Source organism: Lycorma delicatula, chromosome 1, assembly GCF_047948215.1.
Source record: "Lycorma delicatula isolate Av1 chromosome 1, ASM4794821v1, whole genome shotgun sequence".
NCBI lineage: Eukaryota > Metazoa > Arthropoda > Insecta > Hemiptera > Fulgoridae > Lycorma > Lycorma delicatula.
The window spans coordinates 223,634,793-223,659,616 of record NC_134455.1 but is presented as its reverse complement, the minus strand read 5'-3'; the positions used below and the strand labels follow the sequence as shown (position 1 = coordinate 223,659,616).

The following is a 24,824-nucleotide window of genomic DNA, read 5'->3' as shown; positions in this document are numbered from 1 at the left end:
GATGTTCAAATCATCCAGACAATTTTTATTATTTTTACATGGATTTGAATACTAGATTGTGGATATCGGTGTTGTTTGGTGGTTGGGTTTCAATAAACCACATCTCAGGAATGGTCGCACTGAGATTGTACAAGACTATTCATTTACATTCATATCATCCTCTGAAGTATTATCTCAATGGTAATTACCGGAGGCTAAACAGGAAAAAGAAAGAAAATTTTTATTATGGTCTGTGGTAAATTTACACCTAAATCTCAAAATTTCTGAATTGATAAAAACAGCTTCTTATAAATTATGCTTTGATTTTGTACTCTGGGATCAATATAAAATCTGGGTGCCTCATATTTGCATATCATGCTATTTGCTGAGCCACACCATTTGCTGAGCCATGCCATTTGCTGTACCGATGCCACCACTGCTACTTTTGTATGAAATATACTTTGAATCTTCATTTAAAAATAAAAGTTCATAAAATATGTAGATATATCCTCAGCTCTAAAGCCGGTACCACACAGAAGTTACCTGTGTACTACCATCTATAAAGCAGGTGATGTAGCAGATTATATTGAATTTCTTCCTGTATCTGATGAGAAATTTCATTTAATTCAAGATTTTAAAGTTATATAGAGTGATTCAAAGAAACGGAAAATTTAAAAAATGAAATAACGATAATGAAAAAATTTTTTTAGAAAATGAATTTTATTTCATGTAATTGTACAAATGCTGCCATTTTAGGATACATAAAATTTAGTTTATTTTTTAAAGATGACATCATGCAACTAACCCTCTTCTTCTACGTAAACACTCACGAAGAGTCTTTGTTAAATTGTTCATGGTTTGACGTAACATCTCAACTGGAATTTCCGCTATTGCTTCTCGGATCTTTGCCTTCAATTCTTCCGTTGTAGCAGGTTACTGTGGAACACTTTGCTTTTAAGGTGATCCCACAAAAAGTAATCGCAAGTTGAGAGATCGGATGATCTGGGAGGCCATCTAATGTCACCATTTCGTGAAATGACACGTTGTCCAAACAATCGGCGTACAGCTGCCATCGATATTCGTGCAGTATGTGACGTTGCTTGTTGAAACCAGGCTGTGTTAAGAATTGGTGGAAATCTCTTTTGTTGTTCCACAACAAAGGTTTCAAGCATGGCTACGTAACGAGCCGACGTCACTGTAATCGCAAGACCGTTGTCATCCTAAAAAATAAGGGCCTATAACACCGTAAGATGACATAGCACACCACACGGTCACTTTCTGGCTGTGCAACGGACGCTGGTGTAGCTGCGTAGGAATTTATTGTGCCCAGTATCTGAAATTTTGCTTGTTAACAAATCCACTGAGGTGGAAATGCGCTTCGTCTGACATCCACAGTTTGTGAACAAACTCTTACATTACAGAATTGTGCTCGCACAACTGCATCGTTCGGTTTCAGTTCCTGGACTTGTATGGACCATCTGCAACTTATATGGATGGAATTGCAAGCCCTTCACTAACATTTTTCTAACACTTTAACTATGCAATTGTAAAGATGCTGAGAGACGACGGATTGAGAGATGTGGACTTCGTGTGACAGCATCTTGTAAAGCTTGTACATTCTATGGTGTACGGACGGTTCGCTCACGGCCTGGAGGTTTCTTTTTCATTAACGAACCAGTTTCCTCAAAATTAGATATCCATGTTTTAATTGCATGTGTTGATGGAACACGGCGAAATTCTCTACGCGCTCCCTCCACACTGTTATTGTTTTTGTAAAACGCTTTGATAGCAAATGCACGTTGCGCACCACTCCAAGGATCCATGACAACTAAATGGCAGGTTAGGTTAGAGAGGCTGGCGCCACTTAAGTGGTACCAATCGCCCACGGCTACCAACACAACTTTCAAAATTTCCCGTTTCTTTCAATCACCTGTATTAATGTATTTCAATTTATCTGTTTGAATAAATAAAAATTTAATTGATTTAAACAAATTTTAAATGAATACACAAATAATTTTTTAAAAACATTGATTTCACAATAATTAAGCATTTATTTTTTAGTAGATTGCACATATAAATTGTTATGCATCTAAAAATTATATTAAGCAAATTCTGATTAATTAGTTAAAAATTAGTTAAAATTGCCATGTACGATTCCAGATACATGGAAAATGTTCTTTTGCTGATTATTTGTCAATTTATTTTTGGCTCAAAAATATTTACATGAATATTTTTTATTATTAACTGCTCATTATAAAAATTTCAACTGAGTTGAAATAGTAAAAAAGATGAAAAGGTAGGTTTTTAAGCAGCAAATCTAATTATGTAACTTTTTAGATACTATTACTACTGGAAGACAGTTACAAAATTTCAGAACTTACATGATTTACTAACCTTGTAATCAATTCCTTCTTCATTGTAAAAGCCAACATCATGTTCAGCAATGCCAATACACTTAGCACCTTCTTTAGCAAAATATCTTGTAGTGTGGTAGCCAACATTTCCTAAACCCTGTGGGGTGTTAATATATAATATTAAAAACTAATTTTAAACATATTTTAATACTAACAATAATAAAAAGTAATATAATTTCAGTAATGTATGGATAGTGAATCATACCCAAATTTGCTGCATGTCTAGACCAAAAACTATGTTAACACCAGAAATTGTTTCTTTCTTAAGATTTAAACTGCACAAATGTATAAGTTTTTACACAAGTGGTATTTTTCTCCAAACATGCTACCCCACCAACACCACCACCACTTTTATGAATATAGAGCTTTTCATCTAAGCAGGATAATTTGTATTTAAGTGATACATAATGTATTAATGCAATTTTAACCATGCTACTGTTGGATTGTTGGTACTTTCCTATTTCACTGAAAACAAGGACTTTTATTGCTAGCACTGCATAGGATCTCATAATATAATATTTTAACGAAGCTAAATTTAAGTGAAATTAGAGTAAGTCTAATTTAAGTAATGCGTTTTATCATCTATACTGTTCATTATTTGTATTAGTCATACCTCCTTCATATGTTTATGGGCTTATACTATTTGAACAACAGACAATGCATTATTTCTTATATCAGGTTGTACAAACACACCATTGTGCTGTAACAGTACCTAGCGTACATACACATATAAAAGTTAAAAAAAAATTTTAAATCATTTGACCAAACTCATTTTCTTACTTGGACAATATATGTTTTATCTTTCCAACCAGGTTTCAATCCAATCACTTCCATAAGAGATTCTTGTTTTAAGAAGTAATCTGTTGCATTGTAGACTCCTCTTCCTGTTGCTGAATTACGCCCCCGAATGCCTCCAAGATTTATTGGTTTTCCTGTGGCTATTGCTAATGCATTAATGTCTCCACAACCTAAATATAATAAATGCATATTAATAATAATAAATTCTCTTTCTTTAGTAACTATTTTTTTCTGGGAAAGACTGATTTTCTGTCGAAGTACTTTTCTAAACAATCTAGCAATGTAGTCTGAATTAAATTGAAAGTAATAAAATTATGAATTTTACCATAAAACAGAAAGATAGCTTAATGTTATGAATTAACTAGCGAGTTAATTCACAGGTCAACAAACAAGAAATAATTGGAACAAAGATAAAAGTAAAAGGTGAATTAGTGAATGTATTTTTTATGCTGAATCTTAAAATTAAATTAGTTTTCATCACCCTCAGACTTTTAGTTATGAATTGTAAATATTGAGAAACTTAATGAAATACAAAAATGATAATTAAAATTCCTACCTTTATTTTGCAGTTTTTCTTATTTTCCTTTTGTATTCAGTGAAGTCTTCCCTTTATCATCCAGCAATAGTCACTCTTCATAGATTCATCCCATCTGCCTTGATAACATTGTTCCATCTACAATATATCTTGGTGGAACCTTTCTCCTTGTTCATTTCAGTGTCACCCAAGTTTAAAGGGAAGAAGTCCAAATGAGAATGTAAAAAATGAATTTTCAATGAAATTCTGCAGCCTAAATTTTTGTAGTTCACTAAGAGTCCATTTGTAAGCTCATCATAATTTTCAGCTTTTCTGTTTCCAAGAAAACCAGTAACATCTTAGATTGACTTCCATGCTGCTAGTTCTTTAGGATTTAGTTTGCTGTCAAATATTTTCATGAATTCATCTAATTAAGAAATATTCACTCTGGAGATCATCAAGTAGTCCTATCACTTTCAGCTCAGCAATGATTTGCCATGAGCATTCACATACTTTCATATGTTTCATTTCTACAGAAAGTGCTACCAGTATAGAAGAAAACTCATTTGAATCATGCAACAACAAAGCTTCTCTTTGATGAGTCTATAAATAAACACCAATCATGAATAACATATCCAATGTGCAGTTCAGACGTTAGCGCTGCGCCCCCCCCCCCCCCAACAGGAACAAATTAAACCACCTCTTCAGTATTTTATCTCTTAAGTATTAATCAGAATCTGTAAATCAACACCATGAAATACTGGTCTCATAGCTGAACGAACATTTAAAGCAGTACCTGCTTTTATTGTTTTAATTGAAACCAGTAACATCTGTTTAGCAAAAATAGCAGTAATCAAAGTTTAGTAGGCTTTCACCAAACCATAGGTATGCCAAAAGGTAAATTCTCTTTTTTCCTTTTAACAACATAGTACTTTATGTATGCAACATGTGGAGCCCAGGATTATCTTGTCTCCCAAGAGACAGTCAAAATAATTTGTTGAGCAGTTTTTTAGCAGCACTTTTCATGGTGAATTCATCACAAAATTAACAAAAATATTTTGAGAATTTTTATGTTCACGCGCCCGCACGCACAATAAAATAGTACCAAAAGTTGTTCTGTCATAAAAATCTTTCACTAAATTTATGACACACTTATGAAACTATCTTTATAAAATGTGTTATATAAAACCACTCCACAACTAAAGAACACACAGCAAGACATACCAAGAGCTGAACTCCTACTGAAGAAAATTTCATCATGTTACATTACTCATTACTTAACTCTTGACATATGTATAGACACGTAGGTCTATCCATGTCTGGCTTGACATGAAATGGTATCATTTAGCTGTTATGTAACAAATATAGAGATCTACATCATGCATCACAATATAAATCGTTGTATAAAGTTATAATAGTTTGTTGTAAATAATACAAATAAACTTATTTGTATTGTTTGTTCTAAAAATGGTGGAACAAATAAATTTAACGGGTTGTAACTTAAGAACGTTGTGGTGGGTTGTTTCAAAATACATCTTCAGATTTAGCATATAAAATATTAAAAAATGTAGTCGGTTCCAAATTTTATGTTGACCAGCGATTATCATTGTAATAAATTTTTTGTGATATCACACAAGGTAGAATTATCAATGTATAATTCACCCTTTTTTAAGCAATTCCTGACGGTGCTTCCGAAGGTTAACAGAAAAAAGATAAATACTTTTAATGAGTTGAAAAAAAATTTGGCTCTCATTTCGCTGTAGTTGATAAAAAATGTTTTATGGAGCTTACAGATAAAATTTAATTGTTTAAGATTGACTCAACACAGTTAAAGAAAATATTTTATAATCGGAAGTAACAAAATTTTCCGAATGTTCAATAAACATTAGTGATGGTGATGTAATAAGTTATGCGTCACGTGTGTAAAACAAATAAAACAAACGCAAGCTAGAATTTGATATGGTAGGAGGATCCCTCAATACAAGCTACGCATATGAAAGATTGCTATGAATCGAATCGAATCTTAATTGACCGATTCTAGATTCTTTCGTTCAGTATAAAGAATCGAATCGAAGGAACGACTCGTTCACGATTCTTCCCATTACTATTCTGTACTCTGAGGAAGTGGTAGAGTCAGTGTTTGTTTACGACAATCAGCTGAGCCGAGCGTTGAATTAGCAGAGCTTTATAGGTTATGTTGCGGCTAGCTAGTTATTTTTTCTTTCTTTTCCTGTTTAGCCTTCGGGAATTACCGTTCAGGTATTACTTTAAAAGATGAATGAGGGTGATATGTTTGAGTGTAAATGTAGTCTTGCACAGTCTCAGTTCGATTGTTCCTGAGGTGTGGTTAATTGAAACCCAACCACCAAAAAACACCTGTATCCAGGATCTAGTATTCAAATCCGGATACTGCCTTTATTAGGACTTGAACGCTGGAACAGGTTAGCTGGATGTTTTACTCGAATTGTTCATTATTTAGACCCTAGTGGGCTATTTTAAGTATTTAATACTCATGAGCTTCAAGACTAAATTAAACACAATGTTATTTTGTTGCTCACAATTCAACTAATACTAAAAAATTAATGATAATTGAAAATTTCTTTTTCAAATATATTACATGTTTAAAATTGTCAACTTTTTTTCTATTTCCTTGTTTACTGTTGGGGGGTATTGCCAATACAATATTGTAAAAAAATGAACAGCTAGTCTCATTAAATCCCTTTGACTGTTCTGATGTCCATTTGAATATAATGTGAAAGATGAAAAATAAAATTCACTCAAAAAACTAACAGGTTTTATATATACTGCTTTAAATACATATTAAATTTTAATTTCTTAATTAACATGGAGCAATTAGGAATATCTGTAATTACCCAGTGTTTTGGTGTATGTGTCCATCAGCCACCCCATTTCACGAGCAGAGGTATTTATATCAGGAGCTGGAACATCTACTCCAGGTCCTGTAAACAATGTCACAATTTTCTTCTTATCAAAGAGAAGAAAGGTTTAAGATTATTACTGTTTTTTTATTACCTATAATAGATGCAAATCAAATTAAAACCACAGATAGTCACAAAACATTATGAATTATGTACAGCTTTACATCTGCAAAGAAAAGACTGAACCTTCAATCAGCCGTACTTTTTTCCAATAAGTAGCACTATAATTTTTATTGATTAAAAGCAGTATCTTAGAAAATAAAATAGGTGGAGAGAGAATTATAGACAAAATTTCTTAAAAAGCAGGAGAGACCATTTTTACTAGTATCACATACTAGCAGTTTATAGCCAGGGCTTTGCATATTGTAGTTAATGTAGATCTGTCAGTGGTTAAATACATTACATTGGAAAATAATAAATTTAAAATCTATCAAATTTAGGCAATAACTATCAAAACATATATTATCTATGGCATATATACTATAAAACATGTTTATAGAAAGCTGTTAATAAATTAAATTGTACTATTAAAGGATAGACCATTAAATAAAATAGATTACAGTTATATATTTATAAAATTAGTATGATTATTCATATAATGCACTGCACTGTTGAATCCCTTGTATGGTGCACAAAATTCTCTATATTCTTCTCTAAGAAAAGCTGAGTTTTCAAGACAAAAATTAGGCTATCAGATGACTGTTAGCCATTACAACAAAGGTATGTTATGTAAGTTATCTAGCCATATCTGAAAACAAGATATGAGAAAAATCATGTTAAAAAAAAGATTGTAAACATTGTCAGTGGTTATGACAAGGAGAATAGTACAGAATCTGAAACGGGTAGTCTTATGTGGGTACTTGAATTCACATGAGAGTTTTGAAAGATGAAAAAGAAAGAAAGAATTGTATTTGTGCAATGTATTAAAAAGAATACGTGTGATTTCAATGTACAATAAATTAAAATTTTTTAACTGCTGTTCTCCCACAGGGTGGATGAGATATAGATAACATTAAGGGAACTATACTATTGCAGTACCAAAGTAGAGTGAAGAGCACATACTTTCTCATGCCAAAGTTTGTATATGGATGTTTTTCTGCATACAACAGAAGCCTGTTATTCCTCTCCCCATCCTGTATACTCACAATACACGTGCTCACAAACAGCATATCCAGAGGTAAGTAGTATACACTACTGTTCCAATAACCACTTATGCTTACCAAACATAAAACTTGCTGTATGTATGTGTATAAGTGAATAAAAAAAGTAAATAAGGTAAAGTATAGTATGTATGGGTATGCATTCATGTAGGGCACATATGTAAAGACAAATAATATGAGAGAAACAAAATTGTCACTAACCAGTATGGTTAGTGTCCATTATAGTATGTCATTTCATTAAAATTAAGTTTGAATTTTTTTAATTTACTGATTTTCTTTATAACAAACTTTAAAAACAATTGAAGTTTACATGGGTAGTTATTTTCTATTTCATTCATTAAAAAAAATGGTTATGTTACTACTACAATCATATTAAATATTGTAACTATTGTTTTGGTAACAAATTTAACTATACTTTTGTAAATATTTTCAAGACAATTATAAAATTTTGGTGCTATCTGATATTACTTTACCAATTATATGTTTCTTTAGTAGTTCTAATGTATACCGACGTGTTATTCTCTGGAGTTCTGATTCACTGTATTTGGTTGGATCTATTCGAATACCACCTTTAGCTCCTCCAAATGGAACATTGACACAAGCACACTTAAAAGTCATCAGTATAGCAAGAGCTTGGACTTCATCACAATCAACATCCTTTGCATATCTTATACCTACAACAAGTTAAAATTTATAAAATCATTAAACAAAAAAAGAATATGTTTGAATAATTCTGTGAGCAACTGAAATTTTTACTGCTGCTAATATTATATTATCTGATAACTGTACACCAGTATCATACAAACTTTACAACCAGTTATTTTTTTTCAAATGACTAATTACTAACCCCCAGGAAATCATTCTAAAGAATGCAGTCAAAAGTACAAAAAAAAAAAGGAAAAATAACCAGAAACAAAATTATCATAGCGTAATATTTTATGTTCAGTATGCTACTATTCAATTTTTTAAACTTGTTAATTAAGATAAAAAAGTAGCTGCGGCAAGACAGTAGGAAATGCTTATTGATAATATGGTAAGAAAAAAAAAAATCAATACCTCCTTTCATGGGCATTCTGTGTGAACAGTGGTGAGCCCTGTAACCTCTAAAAAGTTCATAGGTGCCATTGTCCCTTCTTATTGGAAATGTCAATGAAATTACACCTTGACAGTGTGCCATGATATCAATAATTGCTTTCACTCTAGCTTCTGGTTGAGCATATTTTCCTTTTAATGATGATATAAATGTTGGTTCCAATACTTGTATTGCTCGATGGACATAATACTGAACCATTTCAGAAAATTTTGGATTTTGCTGAGTATCAAGATCAGCTAATTCACTGGGCATCTGATGTACATATTTACTATGGCTTATTGCACTTTTACAAGGTTTAAACCAAAAATTCACTTTAGTAATTCTTATTACTTGGTAATTTGATTTTATCATTATTATTATTATTATTATTATTATTTTAAAAGATAAAATATATTATTGTAAGTTGATCAACTTCAAAAATATACAAATAAAAAACTTATTTCGTATTCTATAATTTTACTTTTCTCTCAATAACCACCATTTGTATTTATATTGTTGATAGTAAATTTCTTTTTCTCACAAAAATTCTTCTTTTTGAAATTAATTTTAGTTCACAAATTGGTGAATTTAAAACTATCATATGATTTAATATTTACAAAAATAAACATCAGTTATATATTATGAATATTTTTTATATATTCATGTAGATCACATTGTTATTCATTTTAAATGTACTTACAATACTCTTTATTCATTGGTAATATGTTTAAGAATAACATTCAAAAAAGTTTTTTTTTCCTGGGACCGTAACACATCTAATTTAATAATGACATCATAAAAACTGCTGTCAAAAGTTTGGTTGTAAGAAGGTTTTTTTTACATCAAGTGCATGCTGGTTGTTTGAATACACTTATCTTTCAAAAAGCCCCACAAATAAAAATCAGGACTCGGGTCTGGTGAACGAGGAGGCCATAGACCATGAAAAATTATCCGGTCATTGAAGAAATTGCAAAGAAATTAAATACTACTGTTTGCTGTATGTGCAATTGCCCCATTTTGTAACCAGTAATCATGTTCATCAGTATCTAACAAAGCTATAAACTGTATAATTATTTCTTGATACCGTTCAGCTGTGATGGTCTCCAAAAAAAAGATAGGCCCGACAATTCTCCAATGAGGTATACCACACTCCAATTTTTTACGAATGTAACTGCTCCTGGCACAAGAGGCTCTCAAATGAGAGGTTCCATAGGAGTGGACCCAAAACAGATTTATGTGGAACCCCTCCAAACATCTCCAGTACTTCTTGGCTTTCCTCCGTGTTGAGGACCAAATGCCTATTGTGCAGGTAATCATTGATTGTTGCAATCAGATAATCACTAATCCCAGTAGCCCTCAGGGCATCAATAATCATCGACCAAGGTAAACTATTGAAGGCCCCCTTGATGTCGAGGAGGATGATCAAGGGGAACCTCCTCACCTGCCATGAACTTGCCGCACGGTCCCTAGCCAGTCCAAGACCTGCTTCACTGCATCCGTGGTCAGTGTACCCAAACAAATCAAAATTAATTGGGGGAGAAACCACAAGTCACTTCCTTCTCTACACAAACTCGTTCAGCCAGCAGCTGCTCAAACAATTTCCTCATGATGCTGATCAGGCATATCGGTCTGTATTTGGGGCAGTCTCACTTTCAGAACCAGGTTTGGGGACAAACACCACCGGTCGAGCCTGTTTACAGCACTCTGGAAAACAACACCTCCGGAGCGCCTAGTCCATCATGTCGAGCACTAACCAGGGGTTTGTCAGTTCTAATGTCCCTCTAAGGGCCTATCCCCTACTGCTAAGCATCTACTTCAAGAGTTTACAATGTATGATAACCTTAGAAAGAGGTATGGATTAAGAGATGTTATTGCTGTTGATTTGAACCTTCTTGCGAGTGGATTAATATCCCATTTATATAAGCTTTCAGCGAAATAAAGATTTGTCATGTTTGACTGCAGATCCCGATGTGAAGGCCCTTTACATCTGAGAGTAGGGTTTCTTTGTTTACATACATAATGAAATATACAAATTTGGTATTGTCTAGCAGATTTGAGTATTTTATCTAAATGTTTTTAATGTTAAGTTTATTTTTGTGTTTTATTTAAATATAAACACCCTCTACATCCTTATACCTGTCAATCCTATTATCGATGATTTTTCCTCAGTTTCATGTGATGAGGGATATTTACCTTAGAATTCGATGCCCATACATAAAAAAAAAATATATATATAAAAAGAAAATAATAATAATAATGTGAATTTATTTAAAAAATTATTACAATAAATATAACATTATATATATATACAACCTTTCCTCTTATGTAAGCAATGTACATAAGATGTATCATATTGCTTCATTAAACTAACAATAACAATTATGTAAATAGTTTATCATAAAAAAAATAATTATAGTTGCCAACTAAATCGATTTTGAAATGGATCTTTTTACACCATTGCCCAAAAACAAAAGGTGTATTGTATTTAGGTGTGTAAGTATGTATTTATGTTTGCTCCACAGTAGCAACTCAAACGGTAATTTTTTTTTTTTTTTTGGCAGCTGTATTTTTTTAATTTTTATCTCTTGTCAAGTATAGGATTTTTTTTTCCCCCTACATCCCTGGGCTGGACATCCACTCAAGTATACACGTCCCAGGGGTGTGTCCTTGTGACTCTAAGGGGGCCTCCCCACCCACCGGCTGTACTTCCGGCACGGCAGATCAGCCCCCCCGGTTCCAGATCTTTTCTTATTGCTGCCCGCCTCTAATATCCTCCGCACGTAAGGGAAGGTCCGGCTATGCCGTCCCCCCTCCACACCCAGAGAACCGAGTCTTTACTCTTTTATGCCTGCCTCAAACCAGCGACGCCAGCCCCAGCAAGCACCGAAGCGCTCCCAGGAACCGACACCGCCAGCCGGGACTCGGTCTTTTCTCTATCCCTTTCAAGCAACCTCAGGAGTTCCCACCCCATCTCCGGAACCCGCATACCTAAGCATACGGGCTCTCCGGGGTGGGACTGTCCTCCCTGCCCTATCGTCTGTGATGCCTCTCCTCTTCCTCTTTAGATTTGAGGATGGTGCTCGCAAAATTGCAAAACCAATCCCAGTTGTTATTGGATTGCATTAGCCAGCTAACCAGGTTGACAGATGTAAGGTTAATATGCCTTATTTCATGTCTGAGACCCTCCCATCTATAGCAGTTGAATACGGTGTGTTCCGTGTCGTCTTCTTCCAGACAGTACGGACACCTTGACGTCTGCCTTTTCCCGATTCTATTAAGATATTTCCCGAACGACCCATGTCCTGTCATGAACTAAGTGGTGTGGAAATTTAGTCCACCTTTCTCCCTACCCAACAACTCTTTCAGATTGGGAATAAGTCTTCTTGTCCACTCTCCTGCTTGAGCGGATGACCATGTGGTTTGCCAGTTGCTAACGACTGTGTCTTCTACCTCGGCTCTTGGCACACCTGCCGCCCTCATACTTCGGCCTTTTATCTGTAATTCAATGGCAGGCGTTTCAGCTAAGACACGTAACGCATCGTAAGAAATTATTCTATATCCTGAGACAACTCGTATTAGTGCTACTCTGTACACACTTCTAAGTTTGCGTTTATTGCGTTGTACATTCATTACAGTGCCCCAGACTGGTGCTGCGTATAAGATAGATGACATCATTACCGTTGTGATTAACCTTCTGACCACCAGTTTCGGTGCACAGTGGTAATTAAATAGACCTCATAGAGCCTTAATTGTAGGGGTAACCTTTTGACAAATCATATCTATGTGATAACCGTACTTTAGACTCTTATCTATGAATACGCCCAAGTATTTGACGTTACTGACTTCACGAATAATTTCCCCCCTTATTTCTATATTTATTCCTCTGACCCTTCTCCTACCAGAGAGCAAAATGCATTTGACTTAGCTGGGGCTACTTGGAGTTGGTTGTTATCTAACCATTCGTCTAATAGTTGTAAGGCCTGATTTGCCTTAATTTCAAGATGGTCCATTTCCCTATCTTCCACCAGTACCGCAACGTCATCTGCATAGCCGACAATCCTCACTCATTCCGGATGAGGAAGCCTGAATATTCCATCATAGAAAACATTCCAGAGTATGGGTCCTAGAACGGACTCCTGTGGAACGCCGCCAACATCTGAAAATTTACCGTCAACAGTCTTGACCTCAGTATGTCTTTCGTGTAAGTACTAATTAATCTGATTTACAATGTAATCACTGATGTTCATGTTTATTAGAGCATCAATAATCGCCGGCCACGGTACAGATCCAAATGCGTTTTTTACATCCAGTAATGGCAGACTTCTAGATCTCCGAGTACCGCTTCTGGCTGCTGTTGCCCATTCCGTAACTCTCTTAATCGCCTGTATCGTGGAACGCCCTTTCCTAAAGCCGTACTGTTCTTGGTGTAGGCAGTTCTTCTCCTCTAACTCATTCTGTAGTCTGGAGGCTATAAGTCGTTCAACCGTCTTCCCCATATTATTGATAAGACTTATGGGCCGGTATCCAGATTGATCTATATTCGCGGCTAGCTTGGGCAGGAAGACGGTTCTTGCAGCCTTCCAGCAGCTTGGAAACATGCGGTTTTGAAGTCCAAAGCTGGCCATGTACACCATCTCCCAGGGAACAGCTTCTGCCAGACCCTTAAGAATTGCTGCTGGTATACCGTCTGGCCCTGGGCTTTTCTTATTGCTGAGTTTCTTGATCGCATTTAACACCTCTTGTCGATCGAATGTACCCCTTTCGCATTCAAGTATCGCTCTGTTTCCAGTATCCTCCCTGGGGAATAAGGTTCTTAGCTGTCGTATAGCTTCATCACTGTTTAGTATTGGAGCTTGCCGACCAAGACGTTTTGCTATGATTTGGAATGCTTTACCCCAAGGGTCATTATCCAGGTCTTTACACAGTTCTTGTTACTTCTTGCGTTTAGTTAGTTTAATAAGGTAATTTAGGCGTTTTCTGGCGGTTCTATATTCTTCCATGGCTCTACTACTTTCTTCATTTATACCGAAGTAGGTGCGAAGCCTCTGCGCTTTCCTCTTACATCTGTGCATATAATCTCTTTGGCTAGCTATATCACCATTCCATAATACACAGTAGTATGCCTTGTTGCATTACATGGGATTCTGGACATTTCATCGGTGATAATGTTTTGAAAACTGACAGGATCTATTTGCGTGCACTCTGCGATTCTACGAGCCGCATTCCTTACGATCCTTTGAATTTGGTTGTTCGACCATCTTGGTGTGACATTTTGTTGATGCTTCCTGTAACTTGATCACTGATATCTACGGCTACCGCCTTGTGATCACTCGCCGTCTCTTCCATCAATACTTTAAAGACTACTGTGTCCGGATGTATTCTGTTATCGTTGATTGCAAAGTCTATTATTGATGTGTGCCCTCTGGCATTGTACATAGGTGTTCCGTAATTTATGCACGTCGCCCATGTAGTAGCCAGGAATTCCTCCAGTGTTCTACCTCTTACATTGGATGAGACGGCGCCAGCCGCCGTTGCTCTGCAGTTGAAATCACGAGTATTAATACGCGTTTCCTAGACTGCATGATTATGCGCTGTAGACTAAAGATTCTATCTTGGAATTGATCCAAAGCACAGTTTGGGCTGATGTAAGTCCCCACCAAAATCAAATCGCATAGTTCGACGGCAACAATATCATCCTCTCTGAGATAAAGTCCGAAATCCCTGTTGTTGGCTACTCGTCTGATGGCTACCTCACCATTTCTGTCCGGAACCCTCTGCGGCCTGGCCACCGAACGTACATTGGGCTCCGTGGCTACAATAAAGTCATATTCACCTCTCGTGGCAATTTCCTTTGCAAGGTCACCGGACAGTAAACTCCTGTTGTTATTCAGTAAAAGCACTTTAATCATGCGGGTTTCTACACCCTGCGCTTCCAGTTCTATGGGACCGGCTATCGCAGTCTAGACATTTGGTGGCCTCACGGCAGTCCTTGATCGAGTGACCCTGATCCCCGCAGTATAGATTGTATTTAGTTCACGTTTATTATATAGTTATAAGTTTTGTTGTTGTATATTTTATGTTAATTAGACAAAATTAATGAGCGAAATGAGAGTAGGTTATGTTAGATTATGCTGATTTGGCGGCCTCTGTGGCGCGAATGGTAGCGTCTCGGCCTCTCATCTGGAAATCCCGGGTTTGAATCCCGGTCAGTCATGGCTTTTCACACGTTAAAAAGATTGTCATTCATCTTATCCTCTGAAGCAATACTTAAAAAAAAGATTATGTTGATTCTGTGGACTGCGAAACGTATATTTCAACATAACCAAAAGGAAAAAGTTTAAGCCGTGCAGACCTGTAGTGAAAAAAATTAGCCTAGAATAAACAGAACAGAATGCATCTGTGCAAAGTGGGTCTGTATATGTAGGTGCACAGATTCATGTATGAGTGAAAAAACAAAGTAAATTTACGAAGAAAAATGCAGTGGAATAACAAGAATTATATTCACGCGAGTCAGTCTTGGAATGCGGAATGCGATCATGTATACATAAGTGCGAGAGCGAAACAAGAATGATTGTGTGAGAGGAAGACATTTACCGTTACACTCATTATGTTAAATATTACAACGAGAAACCGTACAGTGAGTACAATGAAAGCAAAAGCTTGGGTTGGAGAAGATCGAGACTGTATTACTACCAAACCTGGATACATTTACATCCATCATAATAGGTCAACAATAATACTCTTACTTTTTATTTATCCACTTTAATTTATTACCGTTTTCATGTTTTATTAGTTATAATTCATTATTAAGTAATTGGTATTAATAACTCAATAAATAGAGATTGCAAAGATAAAAATTTTAATTTAGGTGTATTTAAAAAAAAATGAACTGGTGTTTGAATGTATATTGTTTCCTTAATTTCACTAAATGAGATGCACAGTTATACATTTGTTTTTTATACAATATTTAAAATTTTTTATTATTTAGAATTTTCAAATCTTTTTTTGTACCATTGTTTTCGTTTTTGACTCTACTACTATTATTATTATTATTAAAACTTACTTGAAATTCGGATTATATGTCCATTTCCTGAGGAAGTTCACCATCTGTGTTCATCGGAACAATCAGTTGCACTACCACAGTCTAGATGTATGATAAATTTATCCGTCACTCATCGATTAGCGGTAACATCTTTTTATATCAGTTTCAGCTTTTTTTACATATTCGTAACGTGGTTTTCAATCATCCTTTTTCATTTTATTCATTTTTCCTCGGCTAATTTTTTAATATCTGGCATTCAAAATGTTGTGTTATTATTACCAACATATCTTTTCAGAGCCGACCATACCATCTCGATCAGATTTAAATCGGGAGGGTAAGGTAGAAGTCGCAGAACCTGATGCCCGTGTTTTTTTAATAGTTTATCAAAATGGAACCTTATTTTTGAATTTCTATATGATGTAATTATATCATATAAATGTGGTTTTAACAATGCTTTATTAAACGGAATATAGTTCTTTTCTAACCATGCCTCTTTTCCTATTATTTGAACTGGATCTAGAAGTGAATTGTGGTATGGCGCATTATCGATAAAAACCACATACTGGGGAGGAAGACCAGGAAATAAATTTTCAGATGTCCACTTCAAAATTTTTGTTGTTGACGCGGTCGTGGTAGTCATCGCTTTTTGAACTCGTTTTTCAAGTTAACAACGCGTTCAGAATCAACTCCATTTCTCCTCCAGCGTGGATTATGATTAACTGATCACCTTTATTAAGCGACACTTTTACTCCCGTACCACTACCTTCCGACCACGATATTTTGACGTCGAATGGGACGTTAAAATATACTATCATAGAAATAAACAATCGAAGAATTTTCTTTCCTGCAATTGGTCATTTTTCTTAAATATTCTATCCTCTTCCACGCGTTGTCTTCTTTCTCAATCAAACGTTTACTATCCTCATCAGTTTTACATCACTTAAACTCAACTCTTTCAGGATAGCTGCTAGTGTAGTTCTAGAACGTTTAAATACTCTTTTGGAGTTCTTCACGTAGTTTATTTAATGTAGGCAGTTTATTATCGTTTTGCGTTAAACTTATTAACTGTTCTTACAATACCTTGGTCAAAACTGTCTAATCCACTAACCGGTCTTGAACATTTTGATGTGCTGAATGAGCACGACTGCGATTTAGATTTAAGATGATCCTGCTTTTCTTTTCAGAGTTTTTGAACTTTTGATCTTGAAATCCCGTGACTAGTGGGAGAGGGTTTTTAGCGGGTGATTGCCGGCGGCTGGTAGAGCTTTTTCCTCTCACTACGGAAAAAAAACACCTCAATGAAAATGAAATATTTTGATAACCTTTATGCGTATAAAGTAGTCATTCATTTTATGGAGGGAGTGTAATAATAATCTATTAATACAAGTATAAGTTATTCGTTTTTCTACTGTACACAGTAAGAAATATTTATAAGTATGCTAAATATTTTTAAAGTAATTATTGTCTGAAATTAAACAATATGACAATAAATTTTAATTGTGAAAAGAATTTTTGCTATATTTATAGTTAAACACACACTGTATTGTAGAATACTTGAATTCTGAGTGAGCATAATGTTACAAGAAAAGAGTAATATAATGCCCTACACAGCGACTGTCTACCTCGTGAAAACAGGCCTAATATTCATCTTATACATACATTGTATATATACCTACGCCTCCGCATACCATTCATTTTTGACAAAGGATAAATGTTTGAATATTTCTATTAGTTCCAGTTAGTTAATAAAAATCTCATAATTCATTTCTACTGTACACAGTAAGAAATATTTATAAGTATGCTAAATATTTTTAAAGTAATTATTGTCTGAAATTAAACAATATGACAATAAATTTTAATTGTGAAAAGAATTTTTGCTATATTTATAGTTAAACACACACTGTATTGTAGAATACTTGAATTCTGAGTGAGCATAATGTTACAAGAAAAGAGTAATATAATGCCCTACACAGCGACTGTCTACCTCGTGAAAACAGGCCTAATATTCATCTTATACATACATTGTATATATACCTACGCCTCCGCATACCATTCATTTTTGATAAAGGATAAATGTTTGAATATTTCTATTAGTTCCAGTTAGTTAATAAAAATCTCATAATTCATAAAGTACTTTACTATAGGTCCTAGGTATGTCGGGTAATCGTTTTCCAAAGCAATGTTATTTAAATATAAGGAATATAAATAAGGGTTTATCCATAAGATGCCATTTAGCGAATTTTCATTCTTAGGAGTTATTTCTCTCTCATTGGTGCTAATGATGTTTAGCTCTCGCAGATCATGCAGACTGCAGAACAATTTTCAGTCCTTACTGGATTCTTCTAAACATAATATGGTTAGCAAGAATATAGATTTAATTTTAGAATCCAGTATACCTTATTTTGCAGACTTTTAATTTTCCTAACTTGGGGAAAGACATTTTTCTTATAATACTCAAATTAACAAGTTAAGATTGATAGTTATGGTTATCCTTAAAAAGAAACCGTATATTAAACTAAAGGAACGTGAATTTAATGTTTACAAAAACTGAAAAATATATTCTTTGGGTAAGCGTAATGTTAACATTCTGTTTTAATATTTCCCACTTTTTTATTATTTAGAAAGCAGCTTATAAATAAATTTTTTGATATTGGAGATAATAATGAGGATATATTAATAAAATTCCTTCCTTTTATGGAGCTAGATTATTGACAAAATTAAATGATTCTTCTTGTTATTTTTGTTTAAATTAAAAAGGATTTTTTATTAATATTGAATACATACATGATAGTAAATTTGATATTTTACTCATTTTAATGTGATTTCTTTTCTTTTTTTTTTAATTATACGCAAGTGAAGAATGTTTTGGGTAGCAGGTGAATATGCATATTACGGATTGATTATGTTTATGCATTGTGTTACAAGTGTTTTGTTTATCCTGGTGATAGGAAACCCTGTGAATAACTCAAATAAATTTCTTACTTATGTAAGTGCTGTTTCGCTAGATAAAAATTTAGAAATTTAATTAATTTGTAAGATAAATTGATTATTTTTTGTCAATAATTTGTTTTTTTTTATTGAGATTTATAATGAAGATTAAGTTTGTACTTTTATATATCCTTGGACTGTCTGAGTAATTTAAAGGAGATATATGAGTATATTTTTTAATGAATTAATTTACATTAATTGTGTCTGTATTTAGTTTATTTTTGTTTTTCTTTGTACCTAAGTATTTTTCAGAATGCTTGCATATCTAAAGATTAAACCGGTTGTATTTAAAACTAAATAGATTTTGTTCAAAAGCATTGACAGTTAAAGAATTGTTAGATCTAGTGGCGTTCTTATTACTTTGATACAGAGAAATGTTTGATAATGCAGTTTTGTTAATTGATAAAAATTTGGTTATTTATTTTTTAAATAGTGGTCGATTTTTAATAATGATCCAGACAAAGCTCGACTGTTTGTTGTAACAAAATCCAGTTGGAAGTCATCAGAAGTAAAAAGATTGCCAAGGTGTTTGTTTCTAATGTTGTAGAAACATTATTAATGTACTATTATTATTAATATTTGTAGTAAAAAAAAATTATTCCCAGTAATTACTTTCTGCCTTTGAATAATCTTCTACACCTAAACTCATTCCAATGAATATGATATTTAAATAATCGGATGATAAAAATATAATTGTAAATTTTAAATATAACTCCAATAGAAAAATATAATTCAATATCAGAAGGCAAAAATATATTTTAATCAAAATGGATGGCTCTAGCACTCCAGGTAAAATGTTTGATCGTACACCAAATGTTCGATATCATATTTCGATCCCTTCTCTCTAATTAGGTGTTAGTGATGTAATAGATTGATTATTCGTAGATACATGTAAATATCAAAATCATAATTAGTTGCTTGCTTTATAGACAAAAGAAAACTACTATCTATCTAATCGACTGAGATTACGGCATGATTTTATACCCGCCTACGTACTATCACTGCATTTCCACCTTATTATCGCTTACATACTTGAAATGGTACATAATTTTTGTTTTAGTCATCCATCTGCATTTTACCTATTTGGATGCCGTTGGTCTCTGAGTTTTAAGTATGGATGAATTAGTTTTATATTTAGTTTTAAATGATTCAATTACAGCTTTTATATCGGTCGTTTCCGTGTGCAATTTAAACTAATCAAATCAATATACTAATTTTTTTTAACGGTACTTTGAAAATTAGGCTCAACAGCTCATTGTAACTTGCAAGGTTATAATGTGTTTAATTTGAATTTTTTGACAAGTCAACATTTTATGCAGCCCTACAACTTTGAATTATTCAGGTTTCACTGTATTTGAAAATTTGCTAACAGAAAATCTTTAGAAAAATCTTTAGAAAATCTTTTCTAATTAGAAATATAATGAGGCTTCTTTCTCAGTGACATTTCATGTTTTTACTAGCTATAACACGACTGACTTAGTAAGGAACTGCAACGTAGTTCAGAAAAAAATATCTTAACAGAAGTGTTTAAAAAATGAGAAGTTTACCTTTTAAAAATTTGTTGGCCACGTTTAGTTCCCTATTTACAACACATCTGTTAGATAAGATACCATCTCGTGGATGTAAACAAAATATGACTTTTATTTCTGTATTTAACAAACATACAAAAATAAAAAAAAATTCGTAAAAATGTAACCATCTTTGGGGAAAAATTCACGTCTTTTTAATAACTGAACAATACGAAATATATTTAGCGAAATTAGTAGCCAACTGTTTTAAGTACTATTAAAAACAGACATCGGCATGGCTTGCGTACATTTTATGAGCTGATTAGATTTACTCTGAAAATGCAGCACTTTGATCATTTAAATATAAAAAGATTAATTAACGTAAAATAATTATAATATATTTAATTAATCTTTTAGCGGATCTGTTCGAATGTAATTTTATAAAAGAAAATGTTATTCAGTTCTTCATTTCTGGTACAGTGTATTAACTAATTTCTGTTAACTGCAAGTATAACCCAAATAATGTTTGATTTGTGCGTTACTACATTATGAAAAGTATGCCGGGTATAATTCTTGGAATCCGATGAATCTCTCGTGCCCTCAAAATTGGTATCAAACAAGTCGTTTCCTCGAAGTGCAATTATTTATTCTTTTTCTGTTTGGCCTCCGGAACCACCGTAAGGTATTACTTCAGAGGATGATATGTATGAATGTAGTCTTGTACAGTGTCAGGTCGACTATTCCTGAGATGTATGGTTAATTGAATCCTAACCACCAAAGATCACCGGTATCCACGATCTAATATTAAAATCCGTATAAAAGTAACTGCCTTTCTTAGGATTTGAACCTTAGAACACTCGACTATGAACAGCTGATTTGCGATGACGAGTTCACCACTAGACCAACCCGGTGGGTATATATTCCAGTTTTTCTTTTGAACCGGGTTCACAGGTTGTTTTTTTGAACAGTTTGTTATATTTGACGAAATTAAACATCATTATGGTATTTTTCCATAACATTCACTGAAGATTTTCCCTTGGTGCAAAATTTTTCAGCGTCTTGTTAGGTGATAATTTTTGTAGGATGACGAAACGATTTAGTTTGAGATAAGATCAAATCGTATATTTTTCTTTTGAAGCTCTAAATCAGTTACTAAGCTTGGCATCTTTATTAAATATTTATTATACCTACTATTTTCTCGTGTAAAATATACTGTGTATAATATTACATTTTGAAGTTAAAGTTAGGACGAGCCTTCGGGATACAAAAATGAGCTGTCAAATCTAGTTCTTTATCTGGTGCCAGTAAATATAATTTACGTAACCGATTTTTAGTGAATTAAAAATTTTGATATTTCCATGCGTTTTTATTTACGAATGTGTAACGTTTACTAAAAAAGCAAGCGATTTAATTCTAAAAGAATCATAATTTTACTTACATAAAAATGAAAAATTTTCGTGTTGTACAACGTAATACTTCAACCTTCTAGGATGACCTTACTATGTTTTAGTTCAGTATAATGAATTAAATAACGATCTAAAAGATGTTAAAAAAATTATTTGAAACTGGATGAAACGAATTTATTTTTATAAAAACAATGTTTTTCTGTCGATATAAAAATTTACTATAAAATAATTCACAAATCAGAAGGGGTGATTGAAAATCATTTTCGGGTGATTTGAAATTATTTTGAGCATATTCGTATCTACGTACTCATGGAACGGAATGTAAAAAATGGATGGTTTTTAAAAAAAAACTTTAGTAGTATTTAGAAATTCAACGACAGAATAATATTATTTTAAAAGAAAATCTTTTAATTATTTTCAATAAATTCGTAGAAAGATTTTTTATATGGTTTTGTAATTTATCATGGCAACGTGTTGTTAAATGGCAATGGAAGCGTAATAAGATCCTTTCTTGGTAAGCCGAAATATTATGTTTAGTTATACGAAAACAGATCTATTGCTTGATTGGTAAAGGTGGAGGATATTATTATTTAAAAAAAATAAAGGACTATTCTTTTTTGCAATGATTGCCTATTCATAAATATAAATAGAAGGATAAGTTAATATATTTAATTTTTTAAATATCAGTCCACACAGTTCATACTTATGGACGCTAAACAATGATATGACAACCCACTTTTGTATCTTTTTGAATTTTTGTGGGAGCCCAAGAGATGACATTATTCTTTAGACGGGAATATAAGTAAGCATAAATCATGTTTAATACTGATTACAAGCTTACCGTTGTATTAAAGCGCTTTAAAGTAAAACAATACGATTTGATTTTGTTATAAACGAAAACAAATTGATCATCTCAAGAGAATTTGTCATTTATTAAAATACCCAAAAAGTTTGGTTTATTGGTAGCAAAAATATACATTATCATTAATGGGAATTTTATCCACGCAGTCAGCAACAACGCATCCACAATGCAACGCTTTTATCCATATTTTAAGTTAGATGGTTAAAATCAATCCAGTGAATATTTTTTGAACTGCTGTTAAACAATTATGAACTTCTTTTAAATAATTATCTTCAGATAATATATTGTCATTTGCGAAGAGGGTTACAGTGAATGGTTCAAGATTTTGAGAAGAACTTTAAGAATAAGAAAAGCAAGACACTTCCCTGATGCACTTGGTGTTTTACATCTTGAAGTGAGGACCTAAATTCTACATATATATTTTTATAAAAAAAATTAAATTTTAACTATTCTTTACGGTCGGTAAGGTGCAACTTGTAACTAACTTCACCTGCTAAGGTTACTTCTTTCTTTTTTCCTGTTTAGCCTCCGGGAATTACCGTTCAGGTATTACTTCAGAGGATGAATGAGGATGATATATAAATGAAGTGTAATCTTGTACAGTCTCAGTTCGACCGTTCCTGAGAAATGTGGTTAATTGAAACCCAACCACCAAAGAACTTCGGTATCTTCGATCTAGTATTCAAATCCGTATAAAAGTAACTGCCTTTCCTAGGACTTGAACGCTGGAACTCTCGACTTCCAAATCAGCTGATTTGGGAAGAAGACGCGTTCACCACTAGACCAACCCAGTGAGTTAGCTGCTAAGGTTACTGTACTACAAATAAGTAACCTACTGTAATTTCTAAGATTTTTATCAGTAAAAAAGTTAAACTAAATCGCATACTTTACTAAGGTCCCAAAAAATTTAAAAGGAGTCTTTTTACCTGAGCAATTAAAAATATTCTCCAAAAACCGAGAAATGACTGTATCAGCACATAGTTTACCTTAAAACCAGCTGAAAGTCTGGTGTATGCTTTTAAAGAAATAATAAAAGTCTATTACTTCCTTGTACGAAGTAGAAGGAATTATGTTGTAATCGAAAAAATCTCGGTTTTCAGATTTCAAAGGAAATATACATTTTGACTAGTTTTGGCGTGATGTCTGTACGTACGTGCGTATGTATCTCGCTTACTCAAAAACGATTAGCCGTAGGACGTTGAAATTTTGGATTTAGGACTGTTGTAACATCTAGTTTTGCACCTTCCCTTTTGATTGCAATCGACTGAACCAAAACTGTCCAAAAAGCCCAAAATAAAAAAAAAAAATGGATTTTGGGCTTTTTTATTAACTGCAGTAAAAAGCCCTCGTTCAGAGCTTTTCAACGGTATATCAACGGTATTAAGTGGTACTTATTTTCATTGGTTTTAGAGTTATAGCCAAATAAAAGTTTAATTAATGAAATATTTGGATCTTTCAAGGGGAAGGCACATCGGTTCGAATTAGACTTCATCTCCTTTCTTTTATTTTTAATTTAAATATATTGATTTATTAACCTGTGATTGTAAAATGTTTTTTACAATGAATAATAATTCAATAATAACAAAAAAAAATCAGAAGTTATTGATGAAATAAAATTTTATGTACCTTTCATTAAAAAAAAAAAAAGGTGTACATGTAATTTAATAGGGGTACAAGGAGGTTATGTGATGTCCACATCAACTTTTTTTTAATTTACTTTAGAAAATACACACAATAACAAAATTGGCCTATAATTTTGTAAAATAAGTGTAGAATCTTTCCTTAAGGAGGGGAATATAAAATTGAAGTTTTACGGCAGCTCTGTTGTTGAAAGATTCGTTAATTAAATGTATAAGATAAATAATAATAGTATATCTGACTTCTTTTTAAATACTCGCAGGAATTTAATTAATACCCACTTAAAATATAAGGTTTAACATGTTGATATTAAGGGAAATAAACATAAATATTCATTAACAAACCCATTAAAGGTGAATGGCATCGTTTGAAAGGATCAATATTATTATTTTAAATACTGAAAAATAAGTTCCAGTTAATAAAATTTCTGCTACCTGAATAGGGGTGAGATAACGGAAGTAGAGTCCTTTTGTATTTTTGGTGAACTTATTTAACTTTTTATTT

The 24,824-nt window shown here is 33.2% G+C and overlaps 3 protein-coding genes across 4 annotated transcripts in view; 1 reads left to right on the top strand and 2 right to left on the bottom strand.

The window, feature by feature from the left end:
* Positions 1 to 9,149, bottom strand: part of LOC142329128 (glutamate dehydrogenase, mitochondrial-like) — a 29,750-nt gene extending 20,601 nt beyond the window's left edge. Inside the window, exons 1-5 of the mRNA XM_075373467.1 lie at positions 8,861 to 9,149; positions 8,278 to 8,478; positions 6,579 to 6,665; positions 3,174 to 3,361; positions 2,374 to 2,490 (exon numbers count right to left, since the gene is read on the bottom strand). Of these exons, the coding sequence (XP_075229582.1) occupies positions 2,374 to 2,490; positions 3,174 to 3,361; positions 6,579 to 6,665; positions 8,278 to 8,478; positions 8,861 to 9,149 (882 nt within the window). The remainder of the gene's footprint in view (positions 1 to 2,373; positions 2,491 to 3,173; positions 3,362 to 6,578; positions 6,666 to 8,277; positions 8,479 to 8,860) is intronic.
* The window catches only part of LOC142329094 (uncharacterized), a 76,934-nt gene continuing 57,976 nt past the window's right edge, over positions 5,867 to 24,824 (top strand). For both annotated transcript variants that reach the window (XM_075373452.1, XM_075373460.1), the window contains exons 1-2: positions 5,867 to 6,146; positions 7,635 to 7,821. The gene's annotated coding sequence lies outside the window, so the exon portion shown is untranslated. The remainder of the gene's footprint in view (positions 6,147 to 7,634; positions 7,822 to 24,824) is intronic.
* Positions 12,189 to 12,548, bottom strand: LOC142317766 (uncharacterized). The gene has a single exon (XM_075354316.1). It carries the CDS (start codon positions 12,546 to 12,548, stop codon positions 12,189 to 12,191), a length of 360 nt encoding a protein of 119 aa, XP_075210431.1.